The sequence below is a fragment of the Odocoileus virginianus genome, chromosome 2 (assembly GCF_023699985.2).
Source record: "Odocoileus virginianus isolate 20LAN1187 ecotype Illinois chromosome 2, Ovbor_1.2, whole genome shotgun sequence".
NCBI lineage: Eukaryota > Metazoa > Chordata > Mammalia > Artiodactyla > Cervidae > Odocoileus > Odocoileus virginianus.
This window is the reverse complement of record NC_069675.1, coordinates 93,381,955-93,397,348: the sequence shown is the minus strand read 5'-3', so window position 1 is coordinate 93,397,348 and position 15,394 is coordinate 93,381,955. Positions and strand designations below refer to the sequence as shown.

Genomic DNA, 15,394 nt, shown 5'->3' with positions numbered 1-15,394 from the left:
TTGAAGGCAGGAGAAGGGGACGACAGAGGATGAGATGGTGGGATGACATCACTGACTGGATGGACATGAGTTTGAGTAAGCTCCGGGAGTTGGTGATGGACAGGGAAGCCTGGCGTGCTGCAGTCCATGGGGGTCGAAAAGAGTCGGACATGACTGAGCGACTGAACTGAACTGAACAGAAATTGAGAAGTCAGTGGAACAGTGACTGGGGCTGATGGAGCCCAGTGCATGGCACATAGTAGGGGTTCCCTAGATGGAAGCCCCTGCCATCACTTCCATGTTCCAGAGACACCCCAAGGCGACTGCTGTACCATCTCACTGAGAGGTCTGGGTATTGGGAGATCCAGGTGGGAAGGCAATTTTTAGCTGCTCCCTGGAGAGCAGTTAAGGATCCAGGAACAATGCACCAGATAAATCTAAAGCTAAGTCCCTATACATTGTTCAGAAAGAAAAGAAACAACAGTGCATTTTAGCAAGTGGCGATCAAAACACACCCCTTACTTACAGTTGTAACACAGGAGCAGACCGGCTTCCCCGTCTTCGTACACATCAATAGCTGCAACGAAATTAACCTGCAATGAGAATGGGCAATGGTAGTGGGCAGGCTGGACACTGACACTAGGAAAAGACTTTCTCAAGTTTCTGTAAACTCAGGCATGACTGCAGTCCATGGTGTGGACTTTCTCATCATCTTTTCAAACCCTTTAAGAAGGTCTATAGGTGGAGAGCTCTCTCTATTGGCAGGCCTCTCATTTATACAGCAGGCTCCAGTCCACAAAGCTTTTCTCGTGGGTTATTCCTTTCACTTCCACCTCGACCCTGGAAAGTAGATGGCATTGCTCCCATTTTACAGATGAGGAAAGCAAGGCTTAGAGAGGTGGAGTCGCTCTAGTCCCTCAGTGAGGAGATGCCCCAGCCAGGATCTGCACCAGGTCCCTGATTCTCTTCCAACCTCAACACCCTCGCAGTTCAGCCACACTGCCTCCTGCCTCAAACACAGTCTCTGAATCTCCAGATCGCTATGTCTGCACTTCTATTCTCCCTCTTTTACTTTTTTCACTTCCTGGGAGGCAGCTTGACACGATGCAGAGGGTGTTGGAAGCCCCACCTCTGTGGCTTTGGTGAGCCTTGGTTTCTGCTTTTGAGAAGATGGTTCTCAAGTTTCCATCAAAACTCTGAGCCTCTAAAAATCTCCTCTTCTTTCACTGCCTCACTTGTCTTCATAGCCCTGTAGTCTGGCCTCTGTACCACCAGGAGATGCTGCCCTCTCTTGAGCTCCAAGAAGGTTTCCTTCTGCCCAGACTGAAGGCCTCTCACCATGGCTCATTTCTCCATCCACATCTCCACAGCCTCTGATGGGAGACAGTTCCTCCCTCTGGCTTCTCTCCCACTTCAGATTCTTCTTCCATTTCTTGGCTCTTCTCTCATTTAGAAAAAGCCCCAGCTTGATAGCTTCAGATTTTACTCGGCTCAAAATCTCTAAATCTACAACCTCAGGCACACATTCTGAGTTCCAGCCCAGGTTCCTAAGTCTTTTGCTCTCTCAAATGCAGTAGGTTGAGAAGAACTCAAGGGGCTGGATGGGGAAGCAGACAGGAGCAAGTCAGACAGCCCCCAGATGCCAGTACCACTTGCTGCCTCTGTGGTTTGTGGTAAATGGCTTCACCTCTTGCCCCAGGTCTCCATCTGTAAACTGGTACAACAGTAATCCTGACGCTGCTGGATTGTCATGAAAATTCCATGAAACAAGGCAAACATTGTTGCATAGGGCCTGACACATAATTAGCTCTCCATGGAGGTCTCACATGACCAGTTTCCTTCCAAGCCTCCTCCTTTCTTTTAGCAGAGCTACACCCAAGGTCTCGGAGGGTTCCCTTTCTCACCCAAGTCCAGAGCATCCTCTTCCTCATCTTACCCCTGCTGTACCCTGGGCTTGGCCCCACCTCCGGGCTCGACCCTTGTCTCCCTCTGGCTCAGCTCTCTCCAGCCCCTTCCAGCCTCCAGGCCACCCCTCTTCCCACCCCAGGCCCCCTGCCCAGCTGGCCCTCACTGCTCTCACCCAAACGCAGCTTTCTCCTCTGAACAGTCTGGCATTGTACGAGTCGCCATTAAACACGCAGAAATGAAAGGACAGGGTCTCACCCCTCAACAAAATGTCAGAAAAGCTTACAAGTACATAAAATAAGGTTTAATGGAGCCCATACCATAACCATGAGTTGTGGGGGCTCTGCAGGGGTGGGAGACAGTGAGTCCTAGAGGTCAAGGGTGTTGATTCTGGGGTCAGAAGGACCTGGGAGTCAAATGCCAAAAACTTCCTCTGTGGCTATGTGTGATAGCCTCGTTTTAACCATCTGCAGGGCGTGCACTGCCGTCTCAGGTTCGCTTGCTTGCTGGCACTCTTCTCCGTGCTGGGCTCTCGGCTCCACGAAGCAGAGGCCTTGCTCCACTCATGTGACCCCCTCAGGCCCTGGATTAGGACCTGTCGAGTACCAGGAGCAAAGGGCATGCTACCTAGAGGCACAACCATGTACATGAAATGCCAGCCCTGCCACCCAAGAGCAGTGGGTCAGGGGTTTAACCTCACGGACCCTCAGGGTCTCATCTGTAAAATGGGAGAGGCTGGAACATCTGCCTCTACAGGGGCTGCGGATTCCAGGAGGTCACACAGGGCCCGGTGAATGCTCCATAAATGTCAGCTGCTGGCATGACTTGGCTCTGGAACCCGCACCACTGGGGCGTATCACGGGAGGGAACGGCCCTCGGGCCCCTGGAGGGAGCCCTCCTGTCCCCAGCATCTGACTTGAATCACTTGCTCCTCGGTGTCCCCAGACTTGTCAGTTAGATGACAGTGATGTCAGCCAGTGGCTTCCAGCCCGCGTGGGTGCTGCCGTGTCTGCTCTACACTTCCTGAGGGAGCAGCCGAGCACCACCGGCTGTGTAACCTGGACCTGCTCTCCTCTTCGGGCTGTGACAGGGCTGTGGCTGCCACATGCTGGGTTTGAGGGTGCGGTCCTGGGAGGCAGGCAGTCTGGGCTCAAGTCCTGCCTCTGCTACTTACTGGCTGTGTGGTTTGGGGTAAATAAGTGACTTCTCCTTTCTGAGCCTCAGCTTCCTTTTCTGCAGAAACGGGGAAGAGAATAGCACCTGCCTGTCAGGGCCATGGGGCCAGAATTTGGGGTCAATGACCACAGGGTGGACTTAATCACTCCCTCCTCAGGCCCTCAATCGCATTTCATCAGACCTTCATTAACACTGAGTGTGGTGAGGCCCGGTTCACACATGCATATTATATGTACAGATGTGGATACAAATGTTGGTATAGATGTTAGCTCCCAGGCAAGGGCCCTCCGAGGAGACATTCCTGCAGGAGACATTCTTGACCAGGGGAGGACCTGAGAATTCACTGGGAGAGCTTTTAAAAGATACATATTCTGGGTTCTTGCTCGTGGACATCTTGATATATAGTAGGCCAGGGTAGGATAAAAACATTCGCCTTTTATTTTTTACTTGATTAAAATAGTTTATCTTATTGCATTTTAAAATAATAAAAGTAATATATGGTGGTGGTGAAAATTTGAAACACAGACTTGTAACAAGTGAAAGAGGTTGGCACTGTGAGGTCAATGTCCAACCTTCCCCCATGATTCCAAGGTGAGCTCTCAATGGAGACCAGCTGGGGTCTGGGCAGACCGTCATGACGGGTACCTGGGCCCAGTGAATAAGCCAGAGACCCGGATCCTGTTACCTCCCTCCAGAGGAGGTCTCTGTTGGGGAAGGAGGCCAGAGCTGGCTGTTGGATCTGGGGCAGTACGTCGGAGTTGGCCTGTTGGTAGAACAAACTTGGTGTTGACTTTCAGAAGGCTGCTCTGGTGCTTCCTAAACAGCTCCTCTCTCGAGCTAGGATTGTCTTGGACCCTGAGGTGGATTTGAAGCCTGCAACGGGAATTGAGGGGTCTTGGCTGAGACGAGAGGAGGGGTGGGGGCAGGAAACCAGGCCAGTCTGGCCTGCATGGTGGCGCACAGAGGAGGTAGGTGTTGAGGGCCGCTTGAGACACTAATCGCCGGTGAGTCCAGGAGGGTCGGCCTCTCTCCTGCTCCACTGAGCTCAGGGCTTGTCCTGCAGGAACGTTTTGGTGAGAAGTAACCCTGTTTCTGCAGGCCACTTCTACCGGCTCATTAGTTTGCTCATTTCTCTAAGGCTTATCTTTCCAACCAAACATTAAATTCCACCCAAAGACGAGCCACTGTCTCAGCACCTCTGTCTGCTCAGCAAACATAGCCACTGAGGATGAACTCAGTGGGAATATACACACTGACCCACTCAGATCCCCGGGGTAGTGCTTAACAACACAAAGATGTTTCTAAGAGTTTTTTCTTAGAGAAAAGATTTGCATCTTTGTTTTACAAAGCATGTGGAAGAAAAGACAGAAAATTTTGGAGATTCCTCATACTTTCCAGCAAAACAAAGCATAGAAGTCATCATAGAAAACTGCTTTTAACACTTTTCCCTGGATCATCAAGAATCTTAACAGAAAAAAATCCACAGACACACTCATGAATTATCAAGGTATTAGATATAAGTAAATAACAATAATTTCCAGGAAAAGCAGGTTCAGCCTTAGGAAACTAGTTGCCAGGGAAGGACTGATTCAACAAAGATCTTTTAAGCCATGCTCTTTCTGACTCCTATGGTTGGTTGTATAGATTGTATTTTTTAGTTAAAAAGAATTTATTTATTCATTTGGCTGCACCAGGTCTTGGTTTTGGCACTCAAGATCTTCAATCTTTTTGGTGGCACACGGGATCTTTAATTGCAGTATGCGAACTCTGAGTTGCGGCCTGTGGGCTCTAGTTCCTTGACCAGGGATCGAACCCAGGATCCCCTTCATTGGAAGGGTGGAATCTCAGCCACTGGGCTGCCAGGGAAGTCCCTGTCCAGAGTTTTGAAAAGCAAGAAGGGGCAAGAACTTTTAAAGGCCAGATTGGGCCCTGAGTCCTCAGAAGTCAGTGGCGGGAAGAGATGACAGGTTCCCAGTTGCTGGCATGGAGGGGACCGTCCTGGCTTTGCTAGGAAGTGTCAGGAGAGCTTCCTTCTCTTGGGTCTATAGTAATGTCAGCTGGGGGAGACTTAGAGTCTACTGATTCCCATCCCATACACCTAGGACTTCTGGTTTAACTGATCTGGGTATGTCAGAGCACTAATCTGTTTAAAGCTTTCTGGGCAATTAGAGCCACAGTTGAGAAGCAATGTGTACCAGCGGTTCCCAAATTTGCTCTCATCACCTGGGGACCATCTAAAAATTCCAAAGCTCATGTCACACCCAAGGCTGGTGAAATTGCTGGAGGGTGGGACACAGGGCATCGGTAGCTTTGAAGTTCCATGACTTCAACGGCAGATGAGTCTGGGTGCTGCCAGCATACACACACGAAAGGGCAGACTAAGCTGTGGTTGATGACAGCTGAAGGTAAGTGGGCCTCCTAATCATATCCAGATGTTTCTTTTTCTGATTTTTCTATTTCTTAAAATTTTGCTCTCAGGTGTTTTCTTAATACAGTAATTAGCAACTTTAGTGAATACTTCTGTAGGGCTGGTTCAAATTTAAATGGTATTTTTTTAGTTCCTGTAAAACATAATTAAATCCCTCGCTCTCTGACACATCTGAACAGGACTGGGGGAAGCTCTCCTCAGGAATGACACTCTCCCTGGGCGACATCCTTGTTCTGCCCTGTTCTCATACCTGAGCTGGAGTGCTGGCCCTGCACCATGCAAACCTCCAGGGGCTCAAATGTCATCAGGCCTTGCCCTGGTTCCCAGCAATAAGTGGGCTGAAGAACTCTGTGATTTGCTTGTCAGATTTTGTCCAGATCCAGCACATGGCTGCCCTCTGTGCGGCTCAGGCCAGGAGGTGTAGACCCCTGTGCTGATCTGCTTTTCCTCTCTCTCCCAGTGGTGTTTCATCCCATCTTCCTTTCCTAATGTGCCTCTAAGGAGATAGAGACTTGGGCTGTGCCTCTCCCCCTTCCAGCCCCGTGCTGTGGGTCTGCAGGGCCTCTGAGGGTAACCTGACTCTCCAGAAGCCCTTCTGGCATGAATTACCAAACAAATGTTCTCATTACTCAGTTATTTACATTGAATTTTTGACACTTCATTCCTCTTCTGTAGGGAAGGATGGAATGGCAGGAGGGGGTGTGGAAAAGCTAAAGAGGCCAATGGGCAGTTATATGATATTGAACCCATTTGACCTACGAAGACGGAAGCTTCACATGGCACAGCCTAAATATGTATCACAGGATACAGATATGAGAAAGAGCACACAGCTTTAAAGAAACCCTCATCATGGTCTCGCAAAGTTAGAAGACGCAGCTCCAGTCTCTTTGGTTCCCGCTCGCTCCCACGTCTGTCGACTCACCCTGCTGGCCTCCACATGGTGCAGCCTGAAGGCCTCCCCCGTGCTCTCGTTCACCACGTCAAACTGGTGCCGGTAAGCCACACAGATGAGGTTGTCGCTCTCCTCCACTGGCCCGTCTACCAAGGTCATCACCGCGGGAGAGTCGGACAGACAGATCTCCTGTGTGGTGGACGAGGATGGAAGAGAAAGGGGTGAGGACAGAGCAGCCACCCCACTGCCTTCCCCCATCCAGGAAAGGCCCCCCCACTTCCCCACACTGCCACCCCCCAGGCCCTCCGCTCCTGCAGAGTCCTGTGCCTGGGGGTCAGACAGGGGCGGGGGGAAGAGGGGCAGGGATGGGTTAGACTGCTCCATTCTGTAATCTGTCCTCAAGGCTCAGACCTCTGTTCACTGAAAAGGGGAGAGGCCAGGAGACAATTTTACAGAAGTGATTTAACAGTGTGGTCTGTGTTAGCCCTCAGACTGTCCGGTCCTTGTCTTGAAATTTAATAATAATAATAAACATTTTGGCCAACCTAATACATACATCATGAAATGATCACCACAATAAATTTGGTGACTATTCAGCATCTCATACAGATACAAAATAAAAGAAAAAGAATTTTTTTTCCCCTTGTGATGAGCACTTTTAGAATTTACTCTCTTAACTTTTGTATATATCATTCAGCAGTGTTGATTATATTTATCATGTTGTATATTATACCCCTGGTACTTATTTATCTTACGATGGGAAATTTTTACCTTCTGACCACCTTCTTCCATTTCACCCTCCCCCTACTCCCTGCCTCTGGCAACCATGAATCTGGTCTCTTTTTCCATGGGTTTGTTTCTGAAGTATAATTGACTTTATGACTGTATTAGTTTCTGGTGCCCAGCATGATTCCAAGTTTCTATATATTTCAAAATGATCCCCCCTAGAGCAGCATCTTAAGGTGTTAACTATGCGAATGAGCTGGATGGTGTCAGAAAAACTGTTTGCCTTAGTCTCTCGGGGAAACCAGGGCCACAGGTGAGGGCTTCCCCAGTCGGCTACTGAACCACAGGGCAACCCCAGGGGATGACAGACCGTGGAAGGAGGGAGTCTGCCTCGGGGCACATTGGCCAGGAGTGAAACGATTTGAAGAAAAAACCTACCCTGATGTACTGGAATTCTTCAACAGGTGACTCTGACAGGGGAGATGACAGTGACATGCCAGTCACCGCACTCGGCTTGTTGTGTTTCCTTGTGATCAGAAGCAGTTTATTCCGAATTGCAACAACAATCCTCAGCTCTCTGCTATGATGAGTGTTGATGGCATACAAGTGGCAGCCTAGGAAGAGAAAGAAATGATGCTGAACACACAAGTGGTGGGAGCCCTCAGCTTTGACAATATGGTGATATTTAAGAACCCTGGAAATTAAACATAAGGCAATGAAATGACTAAGGATGTTTTTACCATGAGGCAAAGTGGGGACTTGAAAGAAAAATTAGGTTGAGTTACAGGAAAATTAAAAGAAGTCACATTCCCTCTATTCTAGAGTTTGTGGACTTAGATTCACATCCACTACATGACATGCATTAAACTGAAAGGTGAGCAGAGTTCCAGGAACAAAATTCTAAAAGTTTCTTTTCCTAAGTTTGTTCACAGAGCTTAACTCACCTCCCAAACTTGTCAAATAAGACTTAAAACTTCCTTGAGCCCTCAACATATTTCTCTATAACTCAAGTTTCTCTTAGGGAACAAGGGACACTACCTCTGTGATGCTTCCAAGTGAAAAAACAAACAAATCAAATCAAATTCCTACTCTTTTTTTTTCCTTCAGTAAAATCTGGGCAGCCTGAGAAAACGACTAATTGGATGAAACCACCAAAATATGAAGAACTGTGTCACCTTTTGTCTTCTCGAGCTTGTTTTCTCTACAGTCACACTTGCCCTTCACGGCCTGCTTGCCCTCGATGCCCCTCTGCACAGCGCTCAGTCTGAAGACAAAGAGGCGGGCATCTTTCCCTGGTGGGATGAAGCAGATGGAGGAGAAGGATGGGAAAGTAAGACGACCTGGAAGAACTGAAGGCGCAGACTGTGTCGAAGCTTACTACTCAAGAAATCAGGATTTGAGGTGTTCCAGAACCGGGGAGAAGCCCTGCATTGCCTTCACCTAACGATGTGATCAAGGACGCCCACCCCTTCTCTCCCTCATCAACCCTGCCTCAGAGAACAAACAGGCCACCAAGGACCTGAGCGCTGGGCACCAGAAGAAACAGCTGGCACCGGTGATGCAGCCAGAGCCCCGAGACCCTCGTGTTGGCCATAGGCTACACGCTCCCCTTCCTCCCAGAGAGCATCCCCCGGGGAGGAGTAGCACCTTTGTCTGCTCTGAGGATCAGAAGGTCCAGTGCCTCCAGCACATGCATCTGCTTCACGGGCAGAGTCTTGTCAAACACGGGCACTGATGGGAGGTCATCTGGAAAAGAAGCCTGGTTACCCAACGCTGCACCCAGGCCACACTCTCTAGAACCTATGAAATGTGCCTGTGGGTAGTTTTAGACTCTGTTTCTCCCTAGGCAAGGAAGGAGGTCACCTTCTAGATCTTTCCTAAGGGTGACACAGAAAGTTCAAGCACTAGTGCCCTCTCAGCTCAGGGAGAAGGACTGGCATTTCTTTGCCAAAGTCATTCACAACTCCATACAGACAGCATGATAGCAGGGCCCCGAAGCTAGAGTCTTCTCCTCAATGTTCATCAAAGAAAAGGCAGCATCTCTCAATCCCAGTTTTGGCTGGGATTATTCCAAAGAACTGAATACCAAGTTTTAAAAAGTGCTAATACACTTAGTCATTTCTCTTAAATATTTTCTGATTTTTCTGGTATCATATTTGAAACCACATCACATCTTAGGTTATTTTGCATACTTCTCAAGAAAGTAAAGTTAGAATTTCCTTTTGTATTTAACAAACACCCTATTCCAACATGGCCTATGTCTGCATCAATAGTAGTTTACCTATCATTTTTCAGTATTTCTCCATGTAGGAATATGAAATCTTCTTTTCAGACAAAAATAAGAGAAATATTGGGAAATGTATTTCCCAAATAACATGAAAAAACTAATTTCAGTGAAAACATCTGGGAAGATCTCAGGGAAACAGATGATTTAAAGACACAGCAAGTACATGTAGGATTTTTAAAAAATATTTATTTGGCTGTATTGGGTCTTAGTTGTGGCACACAGGCTTAGTTGCCCCACAAGCATATGGGGTCTTACTTCCCTCAAACCCATGTCCTCTGCATTGGAAAGCAGGTTCCTAACCACTTCCCTGGACCACCAGGGAAGTCCTGGGTTTGTTTTTAAGCTTACTTATTGGGACCTTAAATTGCTAGCAATTACTTTGCTGCTTTGGATGGCATCACCGACTTGATGGACATGCGTATGAGCAAGCTCCAGAAGTTGGTGAAGGACAGGGAAGTCTGGCGTGCTGTAGTCCTCGGGGTTGCAGAGTCAGACACAACTGAATGACTGAACTGAACTTTGCTCTTGGGAGTCCCTTGGGCAAAGAGGACTTAAAGAATTTAGGCAGTTCCATATGCAAAGAGCTTCCCTGGTGGCTCAGGTGGTAAATAATCAGCCTGCAATGCGGGAGACCTGGGTTCAATCCCTGGGTCAGGAAGATTCCCTGAAGAAGGGAATGGCAATCCACTCCAGTATTCTTGCCTGGAGAATCCCACGGTCAGAGAAGCCTGGTGAGAAACAGTCCATAGCGGCACAAAGAGTCAGACATGACTGAGTGACTAACACTTTCACTTTCACTTTAAGCAAAGGGTCTGTTCTGAGCTTGACAGAATCAGGGCAAGGCAAAGATGTCCCAGGACGTATAGACATTTCAGGCCGAAGTGTCTAGGTGATTCTTTACCTGCACTTTGAAGATACTTAGGTCTTCAAGTGTTCTGCTGTGGGTTTAGGTGTTTCCTTAATTATAATTTAGGTGCCGGAGGCCCTAAGGATCTTGGCTCTTCCAGAAACCTGTCTGGCTGGGAGTTTATCCCTCACTGGATGGTGCCCAGGAGGGGGCAGAACTTTCGTCATTAGGATTAGTAACAACCCCAACCCCTCACCCCGACCCCGGGGAGGAGTCTCCCGCTCCTACAGCCCAGTGAGAGCACTGGATCTGTCAGAGCACAGAGCCTGCTAAGCTCTTCTGAAACAGATGACTTGCCTCTCGTTGTCCTTCATGGTGGGGACAGCTCATCAAACACTCTCCTTCCTCCGATACCTCAGGCTTTCCCAAGCGGATTCATTCTGAGGCTCTTTGTGCTTCTACGGGGGCAAGACTCCTTTTTTCAAACCATGAGATGATCATTCATTTCAGTGTCCATCTCTGCACTTGACTAAATAACTATGATTACTTCATTAAGGTCAGGCATGTAGGAAGCCCAGGGTTTCCTACATATCAGGCCTTAATGCTAAGTGTTGTAGGCGTCATTTAATGTAAATGTCCCACAATGACCCTATTAGGTAGGAATTTCTAATATTCCCATTTAACAAATGAGAAATCTGAGGCTCAGATGTGCTAGAAAATTGTCAGAGCATATGTCCTGAACTTGTGGAACTGAAGGCCATGCAAGGACAAAGTCTGAGCTCTTAGGTGGTGTTGTAACCTAAAAACAGCACTGCATGCCCATGGACTGATGGGGTGAGCAAGGGAACAACCCTGATGTGAAGAATTAATGTGACAGAGCACTTCATTTCACAGTTAAAACAGAGGGATACCACGTGGCTGCCCAACTCTGTACAGAGTAAATTAGCACTTAATCTCTACCAAGTCTTTCTCAGGTGGCTTTGTCGTTGTTCGGTCACTCAGTGGTGTCTGACTCTTTGTGACCCCATGGACTGCAGCACTCCAGGCTTCCCTGTCCTTCACCATCTCCTGGAGCTTGCTCAAACTCATGTCCATTGCGTCAGCGATGCCATCCAATCATTTCACCCTCTGTCGTCCCCTTCTCCTCCTGCCTTCAATCTTTCCCAGCATCAGGGTCTTTTCTAATGAGTCAGTTCTTTGCATCAGGTGGCCAAAGTATTGAAGTTTTGGCTTCAGCATCAGTCCTTCCAGTGAATGTTCAGGACTGATCTCCTTTAGGATGGACTGGGTGGATCTCCTGGCTGTCCAAGGGACTCTCAAGAGTCTTCTCCAACACCACAGTTCAAAAGCATCAATTCTTCAGTGCTCAGCTTTCTTTATAGTCCAACTCTCACATCCATACCTGACTATTGGAAACACCATGGCTTTGACTATACAGACCTTTGTCAGCAAAGTAAGGTCTCTGCGTTTTAATATGCTGTCTAGGTTGGTCATAGCTTTTCTTCTAAGGAGCAAGCATCTTTTAATTTTATGGCTGCAGTCACCATCTGCAATGATTTTTGGAGCCCAGGAAAATAAAGTCTCTCACTGTTTCCGTTGTTTCCCCATCTATTTGCCATGAAGTGATGGGACTGGATGTCAGGATCTTAGTTTTCTGAATGTTGAGTTTTAAGCCGGCTTTTTCAGTCTCCTCTTTCACTTTCATCAAGAGGCTCTTTAGCTCCTCTTCGCTTTCTGCCATAAGGGTGGTGTCATCTGCGTATCTAAAGTTATTGGTATTTCTCTCAGCAATCTTGAGTCCAGCTTGTGCTTCATCCAGACTGGCATTTCTCATGATGTATTCTGCATGTAAGTTAAACAAGCAGGATGACAATATACAGCGTTCACGTACTCCTGTGGCTAGATAGGTTTATATATGGCACAGGAAGGAAGAGTAGGCAAGGATATGAGAAAGTGATGTGGGTTCAATGACTGTTTCAAAACTACGGATTCCTTCTTGTAACCTCTTTATGAAGAAACCACCTTTTAGATGATCTGGCTTTTCTATTACCAAAACAAAACAAATGGTGATAGCATATTTATTCAGTATTTGGTCTCCCTTCAGAGCAGGCTTTGCTACACTTAAGAATGCAAAGAATTTTTAATAGTGACCTTGAAAGGAGCAGACTCTCAAGGGGACGAGTCTAATGAAATTAAGCAGAGGCTAATGGGATAGAGTGTAACTTGCCCTGAAACAAAATGGGGAGATTCACTAATGGAAACAATTTGTAATAGAATTAAGTGTAGACAAGACAGAGGCAAACAAAGAAATAACAAGATAATTATGGCTTAAAAGCACAACAAAGAATACAAAGAAAGCCTTAAGGGTTATTCTCTTCTCAGGATAAGCAAACAGGGAAGCAATACTGCATAATCAGGACATGAAAGTAATAATCTGAGTAATACATGCGAGCTGGTGGTGGATATATATGGCTACCAGCTGCATAGACAATGTCCCTTAAGTTTGAAAGAAGAGGATTTCCTGGCAATCACAATAATCCTTATATCTGACACTTCCATTACATTTTGTATCCATAAAGATGCAAATTTCATAAACGGACTTGGGTAATCTTGGTTTGGATTTTACTTTTACAAAAAGCAACTCAAATAGAATTTTTTTCTGTTTTTAGACAGGTCTTACAAATAATCATGAAATTACTTTCTCTTTCCCAAAAAGGCAAACAGGTAGAATTTGACATTCTTTTCATCATAAAATTTTTCATAATTATTTGTCCAGGACTTGACTGCAGCCATGAAATTAAAAGACGCTTACCCCTTGGAAGGAAAGTTATGACCAACCTAGATACCATATTAAAAAGCAGAGACATTACTTTGCCAACAAGGGTCCGTCTGGTCAAGGCTATGGTTTTTCCAGTGGTCATGTATGGATGTGAGAGTTGGACTGTGAAGAAGGCTGAGCGCCGAATAACTGATGCTTTTGAACTGTGGTGTTGGAGAAGACTCTTGAGAGTCCCTTGGACTGCAAGGAGATCCAACCAGTCCATCCTGAAGGAGATCAGTCCTGGGTGTTCATTGGAAGGACTGATGCTAAAGCTGAAACTCCAGTACTTTGGCCACCTCATGCGAAGAGTTGACTCACTGGAAAAGACCCTGATGCTGGGAGGGATTGGGGGCAGGAGGAGAAGGGGACGACAGAGGAAGAGATGGCTGGATGGCATCACCAACTCGATGGGCATGAGTTTGAGTAAACTCTGGGAGTTGGTGATGGACAGGGAGGCTAGGCGTGCTGCGATTCATGGGGTTGCAAAGAGTCGGACACGACTGAGCAATTGAACTGAACTGAACTGATGGTTTTGGAAATCTGCATCAAGCTAAAGATGGTAACATTGGTAGAGTTTAATAAACTTTAATAAACTTTAATAAAATGTAGTTGGTTAAGTGGAGAGAGCACTGGACAAGGAATCACCTCTGGGTTCTGGTCCCAGAAGTGCCACTAATTAACTGTGTGGACTTGGGCAAGTCATATAATTTCTTTGAAAGAAAAGTGACAGTGAAGTCGCTCAGTCGTGTCCGACTCTTTGTGACTCCATGGACTATAGCCTACCACGCTCCTTCGTCCATGGGATTTTACAGGCAAGAGTACTACTGGAGTGGGTTGCCATTTCCTTCTCCAAAAGATATTCCCAACCCAGGGATTGAACCTGGGTCTCCCGCATTGTAGGCAGACACTTTACTATCTGAGCCACCAGAGATGTCCTAATTTCTTTAGGACTCCTTTTCTTTATCTGTAAAACTAAGAGATTAGACTAAGCCTCCAAGGTCTGTTTTTGTTTTATTTTTAAATAAATTCTTTTATTTGGTTACTTGCTACTATCCTTTAGATCCTTTATCACTCATTAGGAGTCTGGAAGAATCCAAGAGACCTCCTGCACATTCCTTGAATCTAAATTAAATCCCCACCCAAAATTGAATTCCCTCTAGGGCATCCTCGCCAAGGTCATGTCTGACTGGCACTGATCTGTGGTGACAGGGAGTTGTCTGCCTCCCTGGGGCAGGCTGACCCACCTGGCTGTGAGAAGTTTGACTTAATATTGAGTTGAGATCTGTCTTCCTGTCAAAATCGTTTTCTTTCTCTATCCATCAAACAGGTTATCTAAGATCCTTATTGTTTGTTTTAGATACTGAGTACATTCTGAATTAGAAACCTTAAAAAAAATGTGGTTTGAGAGAGAGTATATCCCTGAGACAGAGGTTCTAAAGAACCATGTGGCCATGTTCCAGTCAAACACTGGAATCATGACAAGTATTCCTGCAAAGGAGATTCTCCTTGCAGGTCGTTTGACGTGCTCAGTGCTCAGTCGCTCAGTCATATCCGACACTTGCAACCCCATGGACTGTAGCCCGCCAGGCTCCTCTGTCCATGGGATTTCTCAGGCAAGAATACTGGAAGGGATTGCCATTTCCTTCTCCAGGGGACCTTCCTGACAGGGATCGAACTCGTGTCTCTTGCATCACAGATTAATCAGAGATTTGGGGAAGGGATGAAATTGTCATGGATGCCTCCCCCTCTCGCTTGCATGTTGAAAACAACAGGGTAGTTTTATAAGGGGATGAAACTCTGTTAACCTCACTGCTGAGGACACATGTATCCAAAGGGAGCTGACCAGTGGTCACCCATCTTAGAAGTAAGACAAGTCACACAGAGAGACAGCTAAAGGAACAGCTACTCACTAACCATCCACTAGCAAGACTCCGGCATCAGTGGAAACCAGCAAGGCCTGGCCCCAGGGGTCCGCACACACGGCCTCATGAGGGAAGTTACTGCAGAAACACTGCGGCTCCCAAGGCTGCGGGGCAACACAAGACAGGAAGGTTAAGAGCACAGAGGAGCACGCCGGCCCATTGGGGGAAAGGCACACACACCACCCGGAACAGCAGCACAGACGCCCCCGGCCCCAGGAGCCAGATGGGCTCTGACTCAGTCACCTTTCTTAAGGAAAAAAGTCTCCTTCCAGAAATGCATGTACTAGGAAAAGGCTCAGTCAGGTGTTTCTGGCACCGTGACCTGTATTATAATGATGCCCTCAAGGGTTAGGGAAGCATCAGTAATGTTTTCTAAGCCAACATTTCTTCTTAATACTTAGAAGTTGGACC

The 15,394-nt window shown here is 47.0% G+C and overlaps 1 protein-coding gene across 6 annotated transcripts in view; it reads right to left on the bottom strand.

Annotated features, from left to right (window-relative positions):
• The window catches only part of GARNL3 (GTPase activating Rap/RanGAP domain like 3), a 157,378-nt gene that overhangs the window by 13,342 nt on the left and 128,642 nt on the right, over window positions 1-15,394 (bottom strand). For all 6 annotated transcript variants that reach the window (XM_020874724.2, XM_070453072.1, XM_020874723.2 and 3 more), the window contains 6 exons: window positions 14,976-15,087; window positions 8,754-8,852; window positions 8,282-8,398; window positions 7,545-7,720; window positions 6,411-6,569; window positions 506-572 (listed from right to left, as the gene is read on the bottom strand). In XM_020874724.2, coding sequence (XP_020730383.2) covers window positions 506-572; window positions 6,411-6,569; window positions 7,545-7,720; window positions 8,282-8,398; window positions 8,754-8,852; window positions 14,976-15,087 — 730 coding nt within the window. The remainder of the gene's footprint in view (window positions 1-505; window positions 573-6,410; window positions 6,570-7,544; window positions 7,721-8,281; window positions 8,399-8,753; window positions 8,853-14,975; window positions 15,088-15,394) is intronic.